This window comes from Brassica oleracea, chromosome C1, assembly GCF_000695525.1.
Source record: "Brassica oleracea var. oleracea cultivar TO1000 chromosome C1, BOL, whole genome shotgun sequence".
NCBI classification, from domain to species: Eukaryota; Viridiplantae; Streptophyta; class Magnoliopsida; order Brassicales; family Brassicaceae; genus Brassica; species Brassica oleracea.
In genome coordinates, this window is record NC_027748.1 from 772,644 (window position 1) to 788,274 (window position 15,631).

General features: G+C 37.8%; 5 protein-coding genes across 5 annotated transcripts; 2 read left to right on the plus strand and 3 right to left on the minus strand.

The window, feature by feature from the left end:
* Positions 1-681: 681 nt before the first annotated feature.
* On the plus strand, positions 682-2,587 carry LOC106327972 (growth-regulating factor 2-like). The gene is made up of 4 exons (XM_013766309.1): positions 682-1,066; positions 1,226-1,417; positions 1,582-1,831; positions 1,917-2,587. Exons 1-4 carry the CDS (start codon positions 682-684, stop codon positions 2,473-2,475), a joined length of 1,386 nt encoding a protein of 461 aa, XP_013621763.1. The 3' UTR covers positions 2,476-2,587.
* Positions 2,588-3,657: 1,070 nt separating this feature from the next.
* Positions 3,658-4,797, minus strand: LOC106343479 (light-inducible protein CPRF3-like). The gene has a single exon (XM_013782711.1). It carries the CDS (start codon positions 4,548-4,550, stop codon positions 3,810-3,812), a length of 741 nt encoding a protein of 246 aa, XP_013638165.1. The 5' UTR covers positions 4,551-4,797; the 3' UTR covers positions 3,658-3,809.
* Positions 4,798-8,777: 3,980 nt separating this feature from the next.
* On the minus strand, positions 8,778-11,086 carry LOC106336511 (heptahelical transmembrane protein 4). The gene is made up of 4 exons (XM_013775378.1): positions 10,859-11,086; positions 10,453-10,672; positions 10,131-10,383; positions 8,778-9,599 (listed from the first exon to the last, which is right to left on the minus strand). The coding sequence occupies exons 2-4, from the start codon at positions 10,662-10,664 to the stop codon at positions 8,946-8,948; spliced, it is 1,119 nt and encodes a 372-aa protein (XP_013630832.1). The 5' UTR covers positions 10,665-10,672; positions 10,859-11,086; the 3' UTR covers positions 8,778-8,945.
* Positions 11,087-12,150: 1,064 nt separating this feature from the next.
* LOC106313218 (probable amino-acid acetyltransferase NAGS2, chloroplastic) lies at positions 12,151-14,821 on the plus strand. The gene is made up of 9 exons (XM_013750978.1): positions 12,151-12,652; positions 12,741-12,828; positions 12,892-13,100; positions 13,182-13,333; positions 13,407-13,848; positions 13,929-14,026; positions 14,099-14,210; positions 14,280-14,439; positions 14,510-14,821. The coding sequence occupies exons 1-9, from the start codon at positions 12,281-12,283 to the stop codon at positions 14,725-14,727; spliced, it is 1,851 nt and encodes a 616-aa protein (XP_013606432.1). The 5' UTR covers positions 12,151-12,280; the 3' UTR covers positions 14,728-14,821.
* Positions 14,744-15,427, minus strand: LOC106313228 (50S ribosomal protein L7/L12-like). Its single transcript, XM_013750989.1, has one exon. The coding sequence runs from the start codon at positions 15,342-15,344 to the stop codon at positions 14,853-14,855; it is 492 nt and encodes a 163-aa protein (XP_013606443.1). The 5' UTR covers positions 15,345-15,427; the 3' UTR covers positions 14,744-14,852.
* Between the last annotated feature and the right edge of the window lie 204 nt (positions 15,428-15,631).

Genomic DNA, 15,631 nt, shown 5'->3' on the forward strand with positions numbered 1-15,631 from the left:
GCATGCATATAGATCACAATCGAAGAAAATTAAGTAAAAACCAAAATAAAAACCCAATAAATAAATCGCATACAAATTGGGAAAAATGTCCCAATACTTCAAATAGCCTACATTGTTGAACATCTTACGTTCAAACAGAGAAACTACGACCATACTTAAATGATGAGATTTGGGACCATGTTGTACAAAACTTAAGACTTCAACTCGGATATTAAATATTTAACCAACGTCGATATATATACTCCATATAAATTACTTGTAATAATACTCCCAGTCCCAACGGAGGAAATTATAAGCTAAAGTTTTTTGTACCCTTGAAGCAAAAGAACTAAACAAAGAAGAAGAATATAAAGCAAGGTTAATAATAAAAAGCATGGATATATATGTTGTAACATGTCCGAGATCCGGAATGTGTTTTTTTTAGGTACACCATTCTTGTCTCCTCCCAAAGCTTCATCTCTCTCAACCAATTATTTTAAAGTATTACTATTTTTTTCATTTATAAAAAATAATAATATCTCTCTCACATTAAAAAATCTCTAATAGTATACACAAACGTTACACTTCCGCCTCGTTCTTCTCCCCATCTCTCATCTTCTTGAGCTTCGCTCAACCTCCTATGGCAAGTCTCTCTCAAGTCATTATCTAGCTTCTTTTTTATTAGTTCTTATAGCTTTTTAAATGGATCTTGGGTCGGTAACTGGCAATGTTAACGGGTCACCGGGTCTAAAAGAGCTTAGAGGATCCAAACAAGACAGATCCGGATTCGACGGTGAGGATTGCTTGCAACAAAGCTCGAAGCTAGCTAGAACAATAGCTGAAGACAAACACTTGCCTTCCTCTTACGCAGCTTATAGCAGACCAATGTCGTTTCATCAAGGCATTCCTCTTACAAGATCTGCTTCTCTTCTCTCCTCTGACTCTCGCCGGCAAGAACACATGCTTAGCTTCTCAGATAAACCAGAAGCTTTCGACTTCAGTAAATACGTCGGTTTGGATAACAACAAGAACTCTCTCTCGCCGTTTCTTCACCAGCTTCCACCTCCTTATTGTAGAAGCTCAGGAGGTATTTTTTTTTTTTAATTATTATTATGTTTTTCTGAAAAACAAAAACATGGGTTTGGGTTCAGATTGGATTTGGTGAAATGGGTTTTATGTAAAACTGTTAAAAGCTTTGATTTGATTTTTTTTTTTTTAATCACATTTTTGTGTGGAATGCTGGCAGGAGGATATGGTTCTGGTGGAATGATGATGAGCATGCAAGGGAAAGGGCCTTTTACATTGACTCAATGGGCTGAGTTAGAGCAACAGGCCTTGATCTATAAGTATATCACAGCCAATGTCCCTGTTCCTTCTAGTTTGCTCATCTCTATCCAAAAGTCCTTTTACCCTTATAGATCATTTCCTCCCAGTTCCTGTAAGCTCTTTACTCCTTTCAAGATTTGTGGCCAATGCTTGTGTCTTTCATAACACAGCCCTTAGAGTGTTTTCTCTAATATCATTTTGGTTGAAAAGTCTTTTAAAACTTTGGTTAGTGAGTTCAACAAATGTTTTTTTTTTTAATCTCTGGCTGTTGTGCAGTTGGATGGGGAACATTCCATCTAGGTTTCGCAGGAGGTAAAATGGATCCTGAGCCAGGGAGATGCCGTAGAACAGACGGTAAGAAATGGCGGTGCTCAAAAGACGCTGTTCCTGAACAGAAGTACTGCGAAAGACACATCAACAGAGGCCGTCACCGTTCAAGAAAGCCTGTGGAAGTCCAACCTGGCCAAACCGCTGCGTCCAAAGCGGTTGCATCGCGTAACACTGCATCACAAATACCTAGCAACAGGTATATATATATACATAACGTATCTTTTCAATACTTTGGCATGTTGTTAATAGCTTGCTTACATATTATTATTGCAAAAAAACAGAGTCCAGAATGTGATATATCCATCCAACGTTAACTTGCAACCCAAGGAACAGAGAAACAACGACAACAGCCCTTTTGGGTTTGGTCACGTGACCTCTCCTTCATTGCTCACGTCGTCGTACCTAGACTTTAGCAGCAACCAAGAGAAGCCTTCGGGGAATCATCACAACCAGAGCTCTTGGCCTGAAGAGCTGAAATCTGATTGGACGCAGCTTTCAATGTCAATTCCAGTTGCATCATCATCTCCTTCCTCCACCGCTCAAGACAAAACCGCACTCTCGCCTCTCAGGCTAGACTTACCGATCCAAAGCCAGCAGGAGACACTGGAGTCTGCGAGAAAGGTGAATACGTGGATACCAATCTCATGGGGGAACTCCTTAGGAGGTCCTTTAGGGGAAGTACTTAACAGCACAACGAGTAGTCCCACGTTGGGATCTTCTCCTACAGGGGTTTTGCAGAAGTCCACGTTTTGCTCGCTTTCTAACAGCAGCTCTGTAACCAGCCCCATTGCGGACAACAACAGAAACAACAATGTTGACTACTTTCATTACACAACCTGAAACTAGTCATGAGCGGGCTGTCTTTTTTTTTTTTTTTTTTTTAATTTGTTTCTTGGTGCATTGCTCTTCTTTTTGTTCTTCGTTTTGGATTTCTTAATGATAACCTAATATAATAACCGTCTTGATTCTTAAGTTAAAATACCTTTGATTCCTTAGGTCTGATCCAAACTAGGGTTTTCTTGCTCTGTAATTGTGACAACAAATGAAACCAACAAGACCATTCGAAGGCAAAGGCAAAGGCCCAAAGCCTAGAAGAAGAATAGTTTGGGCCGAGTGCAAGATCAAGCAGTTTTTGGGCCGATATGAGTAGTGAACTAGTGATGGTTGGCAGATTGATTGGTATCTATTTAGTGGTGATAAAATTTAATTAGCATTGGGAATTTGAGATGGCTTGTTTTAACCCATGTTCGGGAGCGCTAGTCAGACGGTCGGGTTGGAAGCGCTAGTCGGGCGGTCGGGTTGGACCTAGCGCCTAAAGAGAAAATCAGAAATTAATCAAAAATTATACGGAGCAGAATTTTTAGATTGTTTACTATATTATAAAACATGTTAATTTTTAATTGTGTATAACATTAATACATTTTCATGTTTAAGATTGTATAAAACACACAAATAAAATATATAAACTTAATATAGTGTAATTTTCATCAAAATTATGAATATAAATGATATTTATAAAATTTTAGATCAAATAAATAGATAAAAATATTATTAAAAATAAAATAAAAAATAAAAAAAATAATTTAAAAAAATAGAATAGGCGGCCGCCTAGGCGGTCATTTAGACGGTATAGGCGGAGAAAATCGGATATCCGAATTTTTTAACCAATTTGGCATAAATCGAAACCGAAGAGTGACGGCGACCGCCTAGGCATGGCCGATTTTCAGAACAGGGGTTTTAACTTTTAAATGTTGACAAAAAAAAAAACCTTTTAAATTTTTATGTTGGCTGGTTCAATACTTTAGCGCTTTAACTTAATAATAATACAAATAATAGTAAATGCTTACTTTAACATAATGAGCCTCATTGGCCATTGGGCCATTGGCGTTGATGTCATGTTAGTGCGCACAAAAGCTTTCCACTAAGTACGAATAATATTATATCATTGCAATAATTTGATAACTCTTTGAGTTATTTACAATACCATGACCACTATATATTCCTATGATAGTGCAACAAAAAAAAAGTTTTTTCATTCTTCTCTCAGAGAGTTGCAAAATAGAAAGGAAAATTCGAAAACTATCATTTTCTCTTCCTAACCTTTCATATACATAGAGGGATATTTTTTTCTTTGATCTTAGTGTTCAAGATTTTCAAATCTTTTATTTACTTAATCATATGATCGTAGATGGGTTTTGTTCAGACATGATCATTCTCCTGTTATTGAGTTCCCACTGTTGTTGTTGTTGAAGTTGTCTGAGAATCAGAATCCGCCTCATCTCCGAGAATCTTAACCGGAGCATCTCTTGTTCCGTCACGAGCCGGTTATTGTCCGTGTTCACTTGTTGAAGGTGGTATATAACTAACCGGAGCCGGTTCCCGAGCTCACGGTTTTCCAGATCGAGCTGATTTACCTGGTTCCTTAAGTTATCAATGTGACTCTGTCTACGCATTCTTGACCGTCTCGCTGATTCCCGGTTTGACTCCATTCTCTTTCTTTTCCTCTCGTCGGTCATCTCCGGTTGAATCAGCTTATTCCGGTTATGCTTCTTCTCGCCCGGTTCAAAATTCGCGATGGCTGTCCATTGTTTTGGGTCATCCGGGTCCAGTTTGTCTCCTTGAGTGCACAGTAGGCCCTGTGAACTGACGGTGTCGTCAAAACCGGGTTTGGTGAAACCGGCACAAGATTCGTCAGAACCGGTTTTAATATCATCAAAACCAGAATTAGTTCTAACGAGACCAGAGTCGGATTCACCATAACAAGGGCTGGGAACGGCCGGTTCAATAAAAAAATGGTTCATGGAAAGGAGATCAAAGCAGTCCCCCTCCCAAGGAGTGAATCCGGTTTGGAAACCTGAAAAGTGATTAACCGTCCCCGGTTCCAAGAAGGAAATTGCCGGTACTGTGGACAACATAATTGCTTATTTTTTTCTAATAGAGAGATGAGTGATTAGCGGGGGAAAAGGGAAGAATTGCATTGTTGGAGGCTGATATTTATGGGCAAACAAAGAGGGGTATTTTAGTCATATGTAAATACTGTATATAACCGTATACCAACCGTATTAACAGCTTTTGAGTCATCTTGCACTATGGTGGGGTTAGAAACTTGCAATTTTAATTTTTGGAGCCAACTTTTGTAAAAGCATTAAATATTTTGTGGGGCACCATTGCTCGTTTGAGGTCCATATAGCAATCGTTTGTTTTATAGAAATTTTGAATTTTCAAATAAACCAAATGTATGTAATAGCTTGGTGATGAAGTTAACAATCCACATTTTACACGTTCTAATATCTATACAGACCTAATTGTAAATGAGATTTTGTTATATTTCTAGAAAAGGTATACCTTTCAAATTGAAATTGAATACTTCGTCTGATTTTATTTGGGATTGTTTATTGTGGCTCCAGTAGTCGGCAGGAAAAAATGTTGAACATACACTTTAATTTAAAATATTATATTCATTAAGGAAAACATTACCCAAGTAGTCCAATCTATTTATTTGATCATAATTCATTTTTATTTCTCTCTAATGAACATTTTTTCACTGCAGCCATGGGTTTCTAATTACTTCAACATATAAGGATTTTTTTTTTGTCAAATAAGGAATTTTTATATACAAGATATTATCACAATCAACTCTTTTTCTTTCTTCAAATCCAGAAACCCCCCTATATTTTTTTTTGTGAACGTAAACTTGTTATGATACTGACAGCCACGATAGAGTTGGTTCTTGGATGTTCACTGTTTAGTCATCTTTCTTAAAAAAAAAGAAAAAGAAATCTTCTTGATTTCTTTTTACACGGGATGGACACTGAAGAGGGACTAGAATCATCATTTCAATCTACAAAAGAAAGAAAAAAAGTAGACAAAGAGTGGAGTAAAAATAATTAAACCGAAAAGAAATAGAGAATCTAAGGAACACTTTCACATAAACTGAACCCAACTGGTGCTTTGCATGAGATATGAGACCAATACTTTTATGTAAAGAACCCTATAAGGCTATAACCTACGACCAAAAGTATATACTTGCTTGCTATAAGGTAACATTGAATGATAAACCATCAATATGCCGATTCAAAGTATATAGAAATTTTGAGATTTTTAAGTTTAGTTGGTAATTCAGAAGAAATATTGAGAACAGTGAAATGTGAGAAGTTAATAATCTACCAATGTATATAGAAAATTTAGAGCTAGATTATTATTAGGTTTAGTTGATTCAATAGAAATATTGAGAACCCAAGAAAACCAAGAGTTTGTTATTACGGGTAGTTTCTACAAAGGATCGGACTAATGACGTATACAAGAGAAAGATTTTGGCTTTCGTGCTTTGGCGGGTCTCTGATTCCAAGGTTTCGGCATAAGAAAAAATGGAAAGACATCATAATGAAATTCTAATCTCAAATAATACATAAAGAGAATCACTAATTTTAACGCTGAATTGTATTATGGTTAAAATGCATCATATCACTTCATATTGTCACACACACGTATATATATATATATTGCAGTAGCTTTCATTTAAGAACGTTCTAATTTCTGTTGTTTGTTGTAAGGCAAAAATAATTAACGAGGATGGAAATTTTGTGCTTATTAGATCACACAATAAGTTTTTAAATTATTTAAGAAAAAAATCATTTACAATGATCAACATATGTTTTTAATTGTTGAACTATAACCATTTATTATAATTATATCAGAAAACTGATTAACTTTAGTTAGCTAATTTAGGATTAAAAAGTATATGTGGAGCACCAGCCACATGCTTTTGATCATACGTATATAATAAAGTATAAAAGACATCATATATACAAATATACTTTTCTAATTAGCCAGTCTCATGCTAGGTTCATGTGAAATCAAACTTTAGTGTCCAGTAAAAAGAGCTTCATATAATGGCTTTTTAATAATTCCAATTTAATTTATATCGAGATCGATGTTCCAGTGCATATATATAAATATATATCGTTATACGATTATGTGAATCTGTACATTATAAGTCTTAGTTCGGTCTCATGTGAAATCAAACTTTAATGTCCCGATTTCATTTTTCACATATTAGCTTTTTCAAATAATAAAGCTTTAGATATTAGCTTTTTCAACAATGTCCCAATTTCATTTTTTTTATAGTATGAATCAACATTACATTGCACATATACATATGTCGGCTATTATGAAGAGAAATGGGGTTACTACATTTAATACAAACCTCTAAACTTAAAACCTCCCATCAAAAATAATAGAAAACTATATACTTCCATCGATAGTTCTTTATATATTATTGGCATCTGGAAAATTTTATAAGTACTTTCTTGGATATAATTCAAATAATGTACATGCGATATTGCGAATCATTCAGAATACATTATTCGTTACCCTTCCGTTAATCAACGAACTTCTCTTTTGATTGAGGAAAAGACTTAACCCTCAGTTTTTTAATATAAGCCGTTTTAGAAATGTGCACATAGATTAAGAAATTTATTAATTTTTTATATTTTCTAAACAAAAACATCATTAATTATTTACCTAACTACAAATCAATCAATAATAAAGTAGAAAGTATATCATCATTAATCATATAATATTAAATATTAATAGATTTTACGTAGAAAACCGAAAACATCATATATATAATTGGAACATAAATTTTTAAACTTATATATAATTGGAACATAAATTTTTTAATTTATATTAAAAAACTGAGGGGTATCAGTTTCGATGCGTATATAATCTGGATGCGTATATAATCTGGATACGTACACCGCCTGTCTATATGTTATAAGCCGACGGATACAGGTTAGGTCATATTTTATATAAAGTTTAATTAAATATTTTATTAAAGTCGAGGGGCAGGCAAACACTTATTAAAGTAAGATCTATCTTTTATAGAATTATCAAAATTTACGCATAGAAAGTTATTCACCACTACTGAAAATGAGCAATATAACGACAACTTTGTAAATTGGTACAAAACTTAACGTGTCGCTAAGTCATATTTGGAAATGGATGTTAACATGCAACACTCTTTCCCTTTAAATTGTACTATTTGACAACATCTATTTAGTTGTAAATATATGACGTTTATAAAATTCTAAATATATATCAATCAATTTTTATTTTTATTTTTTTTGCTTAAATCAATCTTAAAGTTCTGCGCTCTATTGCAACAAATTGTTTCTACATTACTATGAGAAGTTGTAACAGCAACTATTTCTGTTTTTAATGTTGTAGGTTTTTGTCACCTTCCAACGTCAGCTTCATATCCAGAATACATATTTTTATTTTATTTGTGTGCGTGTTTACGTATGAGTTAATGGATGCAAAGCAACGTAACGAATCCACTAATTATGGCTTTTTAGAAATGTCTTTTTGCTTTCTATGTCTGTGGTGGGTTGTTCGTTGAGATTTTGCGCGTCTCGTCATTTGGTATTTAGGGTTCTCCTTGATTATAGCTCGGTTATTTTATACGGACAATGTGCTTCGTGTATGTCCATGCATGCATATGGTCAAATATTATTTATGCATATTGTTACGTGTCTACTGTTCTTTTGCTTTACAACTTTAAGGTCGGCCGGTTTCTCGTGAGATCGTTTGAGATTTTTGTTTCCCATGCGTAGTTCCATCATAGGCCGAGAACAAACAAAATGAAATAGACCACCACCTGTGAATCTGTGATGTTCGAGTTCTTCATGGTGTGGCCTGTATTGCATAGGGCCTTTATATTGGCAAGTTTGGCCCAAACAATAAAAACCCAAGGTTGGCTTTAACCTCACGTAACACATTAACATTTTGGGCCTTTCCAGTGATCACCACAACCCGCCAATCTAACATGATTAAAACCCTGTGTTGTTAAGACATTATTTCAAACCCTCTAAAAACTTTCCAAGATCCTCCCTCATCGACTCTTTCTCCTTCTTCTTATTGCGATTCATTAAGGTTCTATATGGTGCAAAGCATTGAGTCGAGTGAACCATCTAGTGTTAGAGTTTTGTGTTGGCATGGCGAATCCTGAGATTTTGGAGCTATAACGATTTAGTAAAGATTTCAATAAAAATTTATTTTATTACAAACTTGCATTTGTTTTATTACAAACTTGCTTATGTTTCAAAGATTTTGGAGCAAGTTTATGCAATTTTCTTCAAAAAAATTGAGGGTTCGAGGCCAATGTTTCATCTTGTTTTACACATGACCGGCCCTATGTGTTAGGGTTAGGATCAAGGGTAAATTAAAAAAAAAAACATTTGCTTACACATAGACTTTACACAATCCAACTTTTTCGTGAAGCTACAAAAAGAAGATTAAAATCATCAAATTTAACATCCTTCAATGTCTCTCCACTTGAGATACACAAGCCCAGCTCTATAATGCGTAAACGCACCAGCAACCACCAAAACATGAAACAACTGATGGCTATGTCCAGCTATATCAAACTTACCAGGCATCCATCTCTCAGGAATCCTAGTCGCATAAACCAAAGCTCCCAATCCGTAAAGCAACCCCATCAAAACCTCATAACCCGTCGTGTGAAGCGCCTCAGGCTGGTCCCAAAAGATGATCAGCTTGTGAAGTATCGGTGCAGCTCCAGAGAATCCCATTCCAAAGAAAAGAGAGGCCCTCACAACGCGAAACTCAGGGCTCTGGAACACAGGTAAGAGCGAGACGAGCACCGTGGAGATTCCCAAGATCGTTATGAATCCTAAGTAGAGGTTGCAGAAGAATGGATCGCACATGAAGGAGTAGTAGACAGGTGGGTAGAAGGAAGTGGAGATCAGAGCTGCGATTCCAGCGTAGTCAAGCCTTAGCATTATGTAAGAGACACGCTCTGAGTGACAGGAGAGGAGGTGGCAGGTGCTGCTTGCTAATAGACAGAACATAGCGCCGCCTAGAAATGCGTAGAAGGGCCATCTGGTGATTGGTCTGAAGATTAAAGGAGCTATCATGTTTGCAAGATCTTCCTTCACAGAATGCTGCAATGCAATTTACAAAGAAAAAGATAATAATAGTTTAACTTTTTGAGATAATAATAGTTTAACTTTTTGAATATTAATATTTAAAATTCATATAATGTCCGTTTAAATGCTATTATGTCTCCGAACCAATTTTCTAAAAATCGCTAGGTGGTGGTTAGACGTCGTATAGAGGATTATTGTTTAGGCAGGCATCAAGGCTGATTTTTTGAAAAAGTCAGTTAAAAAATTGTGTCTCTCATACCTGATTTGTCGACTATGCGGGTTAGGCTCTGCCTAGACCGATTTTTAAAATACTAATCCTAACTATATAAATTCATATAAAACATGATATAACATGAAAAGGGCACCCCGTCAACTACCGTAAACGCCTCCTGAACACTATTATGCTTCCGAACTATATAAATTCACATAAAACACGATAGAACATGAAAACGCCGCCTAAGCAGACGCCTAGGCCCCATTTTAGAACACTGTTCATATCTTCTGCAATAAACAAGAAAGATTGTGTTTTTTTAGTATTTTGATTACCAGGACACACATGTCGGTGGAGTTGCCATGAGAGAATCTTTCAGGGAGACAGTTATAGAGCAGCTCCATGACATGCCACTTAGAAGGACTAGAAGGAAGGCGAGACATTAAATCAGAGTGAAGTTTGTGAAGATCCGTTTTCCTCAGGACATCAGGTAAACGGTGCTGAAGAGAGTGAAGATCCACAACGCTGGGGACTTTGGTAGCTGTGTATATAGTAAGCGCTAGAAACAGGAAAAACCCAATCAAGTGCCTGCAAAAATTCCCCAAAATTCAAGATTCTCAACGTTTAAAGACAAGAAGGCTTTGATCCAATACTTACGTCCAGACGTTCAAGGTCTCGTTGTGGATAGTGAAGATGCTGAGGAGGATCTGTTTGATGGGCCATTCGGAACGGTAGTGGCCGAGGATGTACTCGTTGTCTCTGAGGTAAGCAGGCAATGCGTGATACTCCACGAGCTGATACTTCACTTTCTGCCAGAGTCTCTTCCCTTTGGGTTGTAAACGCTCCTTGACCTCTGCCTCGCCACCCATTTTTGTCTCTGAGATTAGATCAATTCAACCAAAAAAAACAGATGTAAAATCTGATTCAAAGACGGATGCTTTATGCTAAAATCTTGAAACTTTCCCAAGAACTAGGAGCTGATTCAGAAAGGGAAAGGATCGTACTTTTGATCGAAATAAGGTTAAATATAAAGAGGGTTTTAAGGAAATCGAGAGAAGATTACCTGAATCCAGAAGGGTGTTGTTCGATTCGTCAAGACTTGGAGAGAAGGAGATCACAACGAGCAATAGAGAGAGAGAGAGGGAGAGAATGAAAGTGGATCAAAATAGATCTTATGGCGAGAGAGAGAGAGAGAGAGAGAGAGAGAGAGAGATTCTATTTTGTTATGTTAAAGCGAGAAAACGAGAAAGAGAGTAAAAGGAAAAATGGAAGACGAGGACGACGATGGAGGCTCTGAAACCACTTGTTTATTATATTTCTCGTTTGATATTTTTATATCTTTTCAAATTTGGACCACTTGTTTTTTTGTTTGCATATTACCGTGGGGCCCCTTTTATTTTCTGTTTGTTTTAGTTTGGTCCAAAGCAATTTAATTTCTACGTTTTGCCGTACGAGGAATTTGGAAAACATCGAATTCGATTAACAAACAACTCGTACAATAATGTTTTTTTTTTCCCTCTCTCTGGAGGTTTTATGATTTATAAAATAATTTAAGGTATTTGGCACGAAATTATACGAAAATAGATAAAATTTCTGATATAAACTACATGAAAATGCTATCTAACACGAATCAACAATTCATCATGCAATGCTTTCTTGAGTATTTGAAGGGAAAAGAGGGATTTATAGTGACTTCATCGCAACATACATAGTGAAGTGTTTCAGTAAAATAAAAACATACATAGTGAATTGTCTATGTATGATTTGCATAAATGAAAAGACCTAACAGTAAAATATCTACCGTGCAGGAGTGAGCATCTTTAGGTGTCTCGTGGGAATATTATATACTTTTACTTGATTCGGATAACCGAGAGATATTCGTGTTCTCTCTGGCTTGTTATTTTCCACCTTTTAGTTTTATGTCGGTACGTAATCCCAAAATATATATACTGTGACGATTGTAACTTGACACTCTTTCGTCAGGATCACGTCATGTCATGTTTGGCGTAAGGAAAAGAGTAACAATTTACAAAACATTCCTCAGAGCCCACTTTAGTAACACTTTAAATGGGTTTAGGGGGTTTATGCAATCTTAACATTAAAACATTCCTCAAAACCCTACTGTAGTGACAATTTAAATGGGTTTAAAGGGGGTTAACTTTAAAACATTCCTTATAAGCCCAATCTGGTGACTTTAAATGGGTTTAGCCCAGTAGAGCACTCCAAAACATTCACTAAAAGCCCATTTTGACTAAGATGCAGACCGAGATTGGTTATACTGCAGGAGTGACCGGTTGAACCAACTTCCCATCATTTCATTAACCGGAATCGAACAACATTGACCCCACGTAAAGACACAAAACTCTCACGACCAGACATTTAAAAGAATCTGGCAACTACCGCCGCCATCTCCGACTATAGACCGCCGTCTCCTGTCTGTTTAGTTCTTTTTTTTTGAAAATTTAGTTGAATTTTCCTAAAGAGAATGGAGCGAGGAGCATTGTTGGGTTCTGCTTCTTCTTCAAACTTCTACGCTCCTTTTCAATTTCGCCAAACAAGAACCGAATCTTCGTCTTTCAAACCGAACAATAAGCTCAAACCTAGCAAAATCCGGTTTATCCCTCGATGGTTTAAACCGGTTGGTTCTGTATCTCATCTGGCGGCGAAATGCAATATGTACGACTACGCGGCGAGTGCAGGCGGCGATGTGGAGGCTGAGCATCCAGTAGACGACAAAGAGTTCGTGCGTTGGTTCCGTGAAGCTTGGCCTTATCTATGGGCCCACCGCGGCTGCACCTTCGTCGTTGTTATCTCCGGCGAGATCATTAACGGCCCTTACTGTGACCCCATTTTAAAGGTTTCTTCTGTTTTTTCCCTCATACTATTTATGTAAAAGAAAGCACACAAGGTGTTCGACTGTTTGTCTCAGTGAAAGCTGTGTGCAGGACATTGCGTTTCTTCATCATTTGGGGATAAGATTTGTCCTAGTCCCTGGAACTCAAGAGCAAATCGACCAGCTTTTGTCTGAGAGAGGTCAGAAATAGATAACCTTGAATCTAGTTTTGTTCAATTAGGAGCCTAATAAGTGAGTTGCAGGACGCGAGGCTACATATGTGGGACGTTACAGAGTAACGGATGAAGCATCTTTGCAGGCTGCTAAGGAAGCTGCTGGAGCAATATCAGTGATGCTCGAGGCCAAACTATCTCCTGGACCTTCCATTTGCAATATCCGTAGGCATGGTGATAGTAGTCGCTTACATGATATAGGTGTCAGGGTTGATACTGGTAACTTCTTTGCAGCAAAAGTGAGTTTTTTTCCACTTTCTTGATTTTGTTCATTATATTCGGTTTCTATGACTGATTGTCTTGTTGTTGATGTGGTGCAGAGAAGAGGTGTTGTTGATGGTGTTGACTTTGGAGCGACGGGTGAAGTGAAGAAGATAGATGTAGACCGGATTTGTGAGAGGCTTGACGGTGGTTCTGTAGTTTTGTTGAGGAATCTGGGCCACTCGAGCTCCGGAGAAGTCTTGAATTGCAAGTATGCTCACTCTACTTAACCTTAAAAAAGATTTAGACTCTTCTAGAATTGACAGACCTTTTACTTTTGGCAGTACCTATGAGGTTGCTACAGCTTGTGCATTAGCTATAGGAGCAGACAAGCTTATTTGCATAATGGACGGTCCAATACTTGATGAGAGTGGGCATCTGATTAGTTTCTTGACGCTTCAAGAAGCAGATATGTTAGTGAGGAAACGGGCGCAACAAAGCGACATTGCTGCTAATTATGTAAAAGCAGTTGGAGATGGAAGCATCACTTACCACGAACCTCCTAACAACAACAACACCAACGGTAAGGATACCTATCCTCATAACGGGAGACCACCGTTTTGGGGAAACGGAAGCCACACTCCAATCTTTCAGAACGGTGTTGGGTTTGAGAATGGGAACGGGTTGTGGTCTGGTGAGCAAGGTTTTGCTATTGGTGGTGAAGAGAGGCTAAGTCGGTTAAACGGTTATCTCTCCGAGTTGGCTGCTGCTGCTTTTGTCTGCAGAGTGAGTGTTTAATGAAAAACCTTGGTCTTGTTTCTTATTGGCCACCGTTTTTTAACAGAGACCATTTGCTTTGCTTCTAGGGTGGAGTCAAAAGAGTTCACTTGTTGGATGGGACTATAAGTGGAGTTCTATTGCTAGAACTTTTCAAAAGAGATGGGATGGGGACTATGGTTGCTAGGTATACACATTTGTTTTTTGATCTTTATCGTTCTTACAGTGTTGTTAAGTCTGTTATGTGCATTGCCCGCAGTGATGTGTACGAAGGAACCAGAGATGCCAAAGTGGATGATCTTGCAGGCATTAGACATATCATCAAACCCTTGGAGGAATCTGGGATTCTCATTCGCAGAACCGATGAAGAGGTTAATTAAACACTTACCCATCTCAGTGTTTTATCGTTCTGGTGTTAATGATTTGATCTCTGAGTGCAGTTACTGCGAGCTTTGGAATCGTTCGTGGTTGTGGAAAGAGAAGGTCAGATCATCGCTTGCGCAGCTCTGTTTCCCTTCTTTGAAGACAAATGCGGAGAAGTTGCAGCGATTGCCGTTGCATCAGATTGCCGCGGTCAAGGCCAAGGCGATAAACTGCTAGGTAAGACTGTTTGAAGCTATCAAAAGCTAGAGAAAACATCAATGACACACACACGAATCTGTTTCTGCAGATTACATTGAGAAGAAAGCTTCGTCGCTCGGGTTAGAGAAGCTGTTTCTGCTTACTACAAGAACAGCAGATTGGTTCGTGAGACGCGGGTTTCAAGAGTGTTCAATCGAGGTCATACCAGAGACCAGAAGGCAAAGAATCAACCTCTCTAGAAGATCAAAGTACTACATGAAGAAGCTACTACCTGATAGGAGTGGCATTTCAGTATTGAGGATATAATGCAGAAAAAAAAAAAAACATATCAAGCAAGCAAAAGTAAAACTCAGAGCAATATTGTAAAAACACACTTTCATATTGTTTGATTCTGAACTTATCATAAGAGTTACTTAAATAATCACTCTAATTCATTCCAAAGCAACAGTAGCACCAACGGCTTTGAGTTTCTCCATCATCTTCTCAGCTTCTTCTTTAGTGACACCTGTCTTCACAACGATCGGAGCTTTCTCAACGAGCTCCTTCGCTTCTTTCAATCCCAGCTCCGTGAACGCTCTGATCTCCTTGATGACTTTAATCTTCGAAGCGGATTCGAACTTCTCCAGCTTCACATCGAAAGCCGTTTTCTCGGCGGTTTTGGTTTCGGCGGAGGCGGATGCATCGGCGGGGAGATCTCCGGCGGGAGAAGACACGGCGGAACCGTAGCGGTTGAGGCCGAGTTTGTGGCTGAAGAGGATCGAGTAGTCGTAGAGCTCGATCCTGTTGAGACTGAGCAAGTCGTCGGCGATTCGCTCGAGCTTCTTCGTCCTAGCTTCGGGTGAAGCGGCGACGGCGCATAGAGGACGACCGCGGTGGAGGAAACCGATGGATCTAGATAGCAATCCGGAGATCGGAGCTCGCATTTTCGCCGGTGAGGAGGAGGTTTTTGATTAGGACTTTCTCCGTCGGTCCAGTTTCATTTCATTTTACTCATTAAATCGTATGGGCTTCACGTAGCCCATTTAATAAGGCTCTGAACATAAACATCAACTAGTAAACAAGTTGGTGAATGTTAGAAATACGAGAGAAGTGTTGTTGTGAAAGTTGTGTCTTTCTCATTAGCTCTCACTATCAATATATAGTGGAGGTTCATAAGGGTTTACACAAAGGAGAGAATCTACATATTTAATACATTTGACTACAAATATCT

What these genes read in the sequence shown, in the direction of transcription:
- LOC106313218 (XM_013750978.1), top strand. Translation starts at nt 12,281, where the DNA reads ATGGAGCGAGGAGCATTGTTGGGTTCTGCTTCTTCTTCAAACTTCTAC. An exon ending in GGAGAAGTCTTGAATTGCAA is followed by an intron (nt 13,334 to 13,406) that starts GTATGCTCACTC and finishes TACTTTTGGCAG; the next exon opens with TACCTATGAGGTTGCTACAG. An exon ending in ATGGGGACTATGGTTGCTAG is followed by an intron (nt 14,027 to 14,098) that starts GTATACACATTT and finishes CATTGCCCGCAG; the next exon opens with TGATGTGTACGAAGGAACCA.
- LOC106313228 (XM_013750989.1), bottom strand. Translation starts at nt 15,344, where the DNA reads ATGCGAGCTCCGATCTCCGGATTGCTATCTAGATCCATCGGTTTCCTC.
- LOC106343479 (XM_013782711.1), bottom strand. Translation starts at nt 4,550, where the DNA reads ATGTTGTCCACAGTACCGGCAATTTCCTTCTTGGAACCGGGGACGGTT.
- LOC106327972 (XM_013766309.1), top strand. Translation starts at nt 682, where the DNA reads ATGGATCTTGGGTCGGTAACTGGCAATGTTAACGGGTCACCGGGTCTA. An exon ending in TTATTGTAGAAGCTCAGGAG is followed by an intron (nt 1,067 to 1,225) that starts GTATTTTTTTTT and finishes GAATGCTGGCAG; the next exon opens with GAGGATATGGTTCTGGTGGA. An exon ending in ATCATTTCCTCCCAGTTCCT is followed by an intron (nt 1,418 to 1,581) that starts GTAAGCTCTTTA and finishes GCTGTTGTGCAG; the next exon opens with TTGGATGGGGAACATTCCAT.
- LOC106336511 (XM_013775378.1), bottom strand. Translation starts at nt 10,664, where the DNA reads ATGGGTGGCGAGGCAGAGGTCAAGGAGCGTTTACAACCCAAAGGGAAG. An exon ending in GAGACCTTGAACGTCTGGAC is followed by an intron (nt 10,384 to 10,452) that starts GTAAGTATTGGA and finishes GAATTTTTGCAG; the next exon opens with GCACTTGATTGGGTTTTTCC. An exon ending in CCACCGACATGTGTGTCCTG is followed by an intron (nt 9,600 to 10,130) that starts GTAATCAAAATA and finishes ATTGCATTGCAG; the next exon opens with CATTCTGTGAAGGAAGATCT.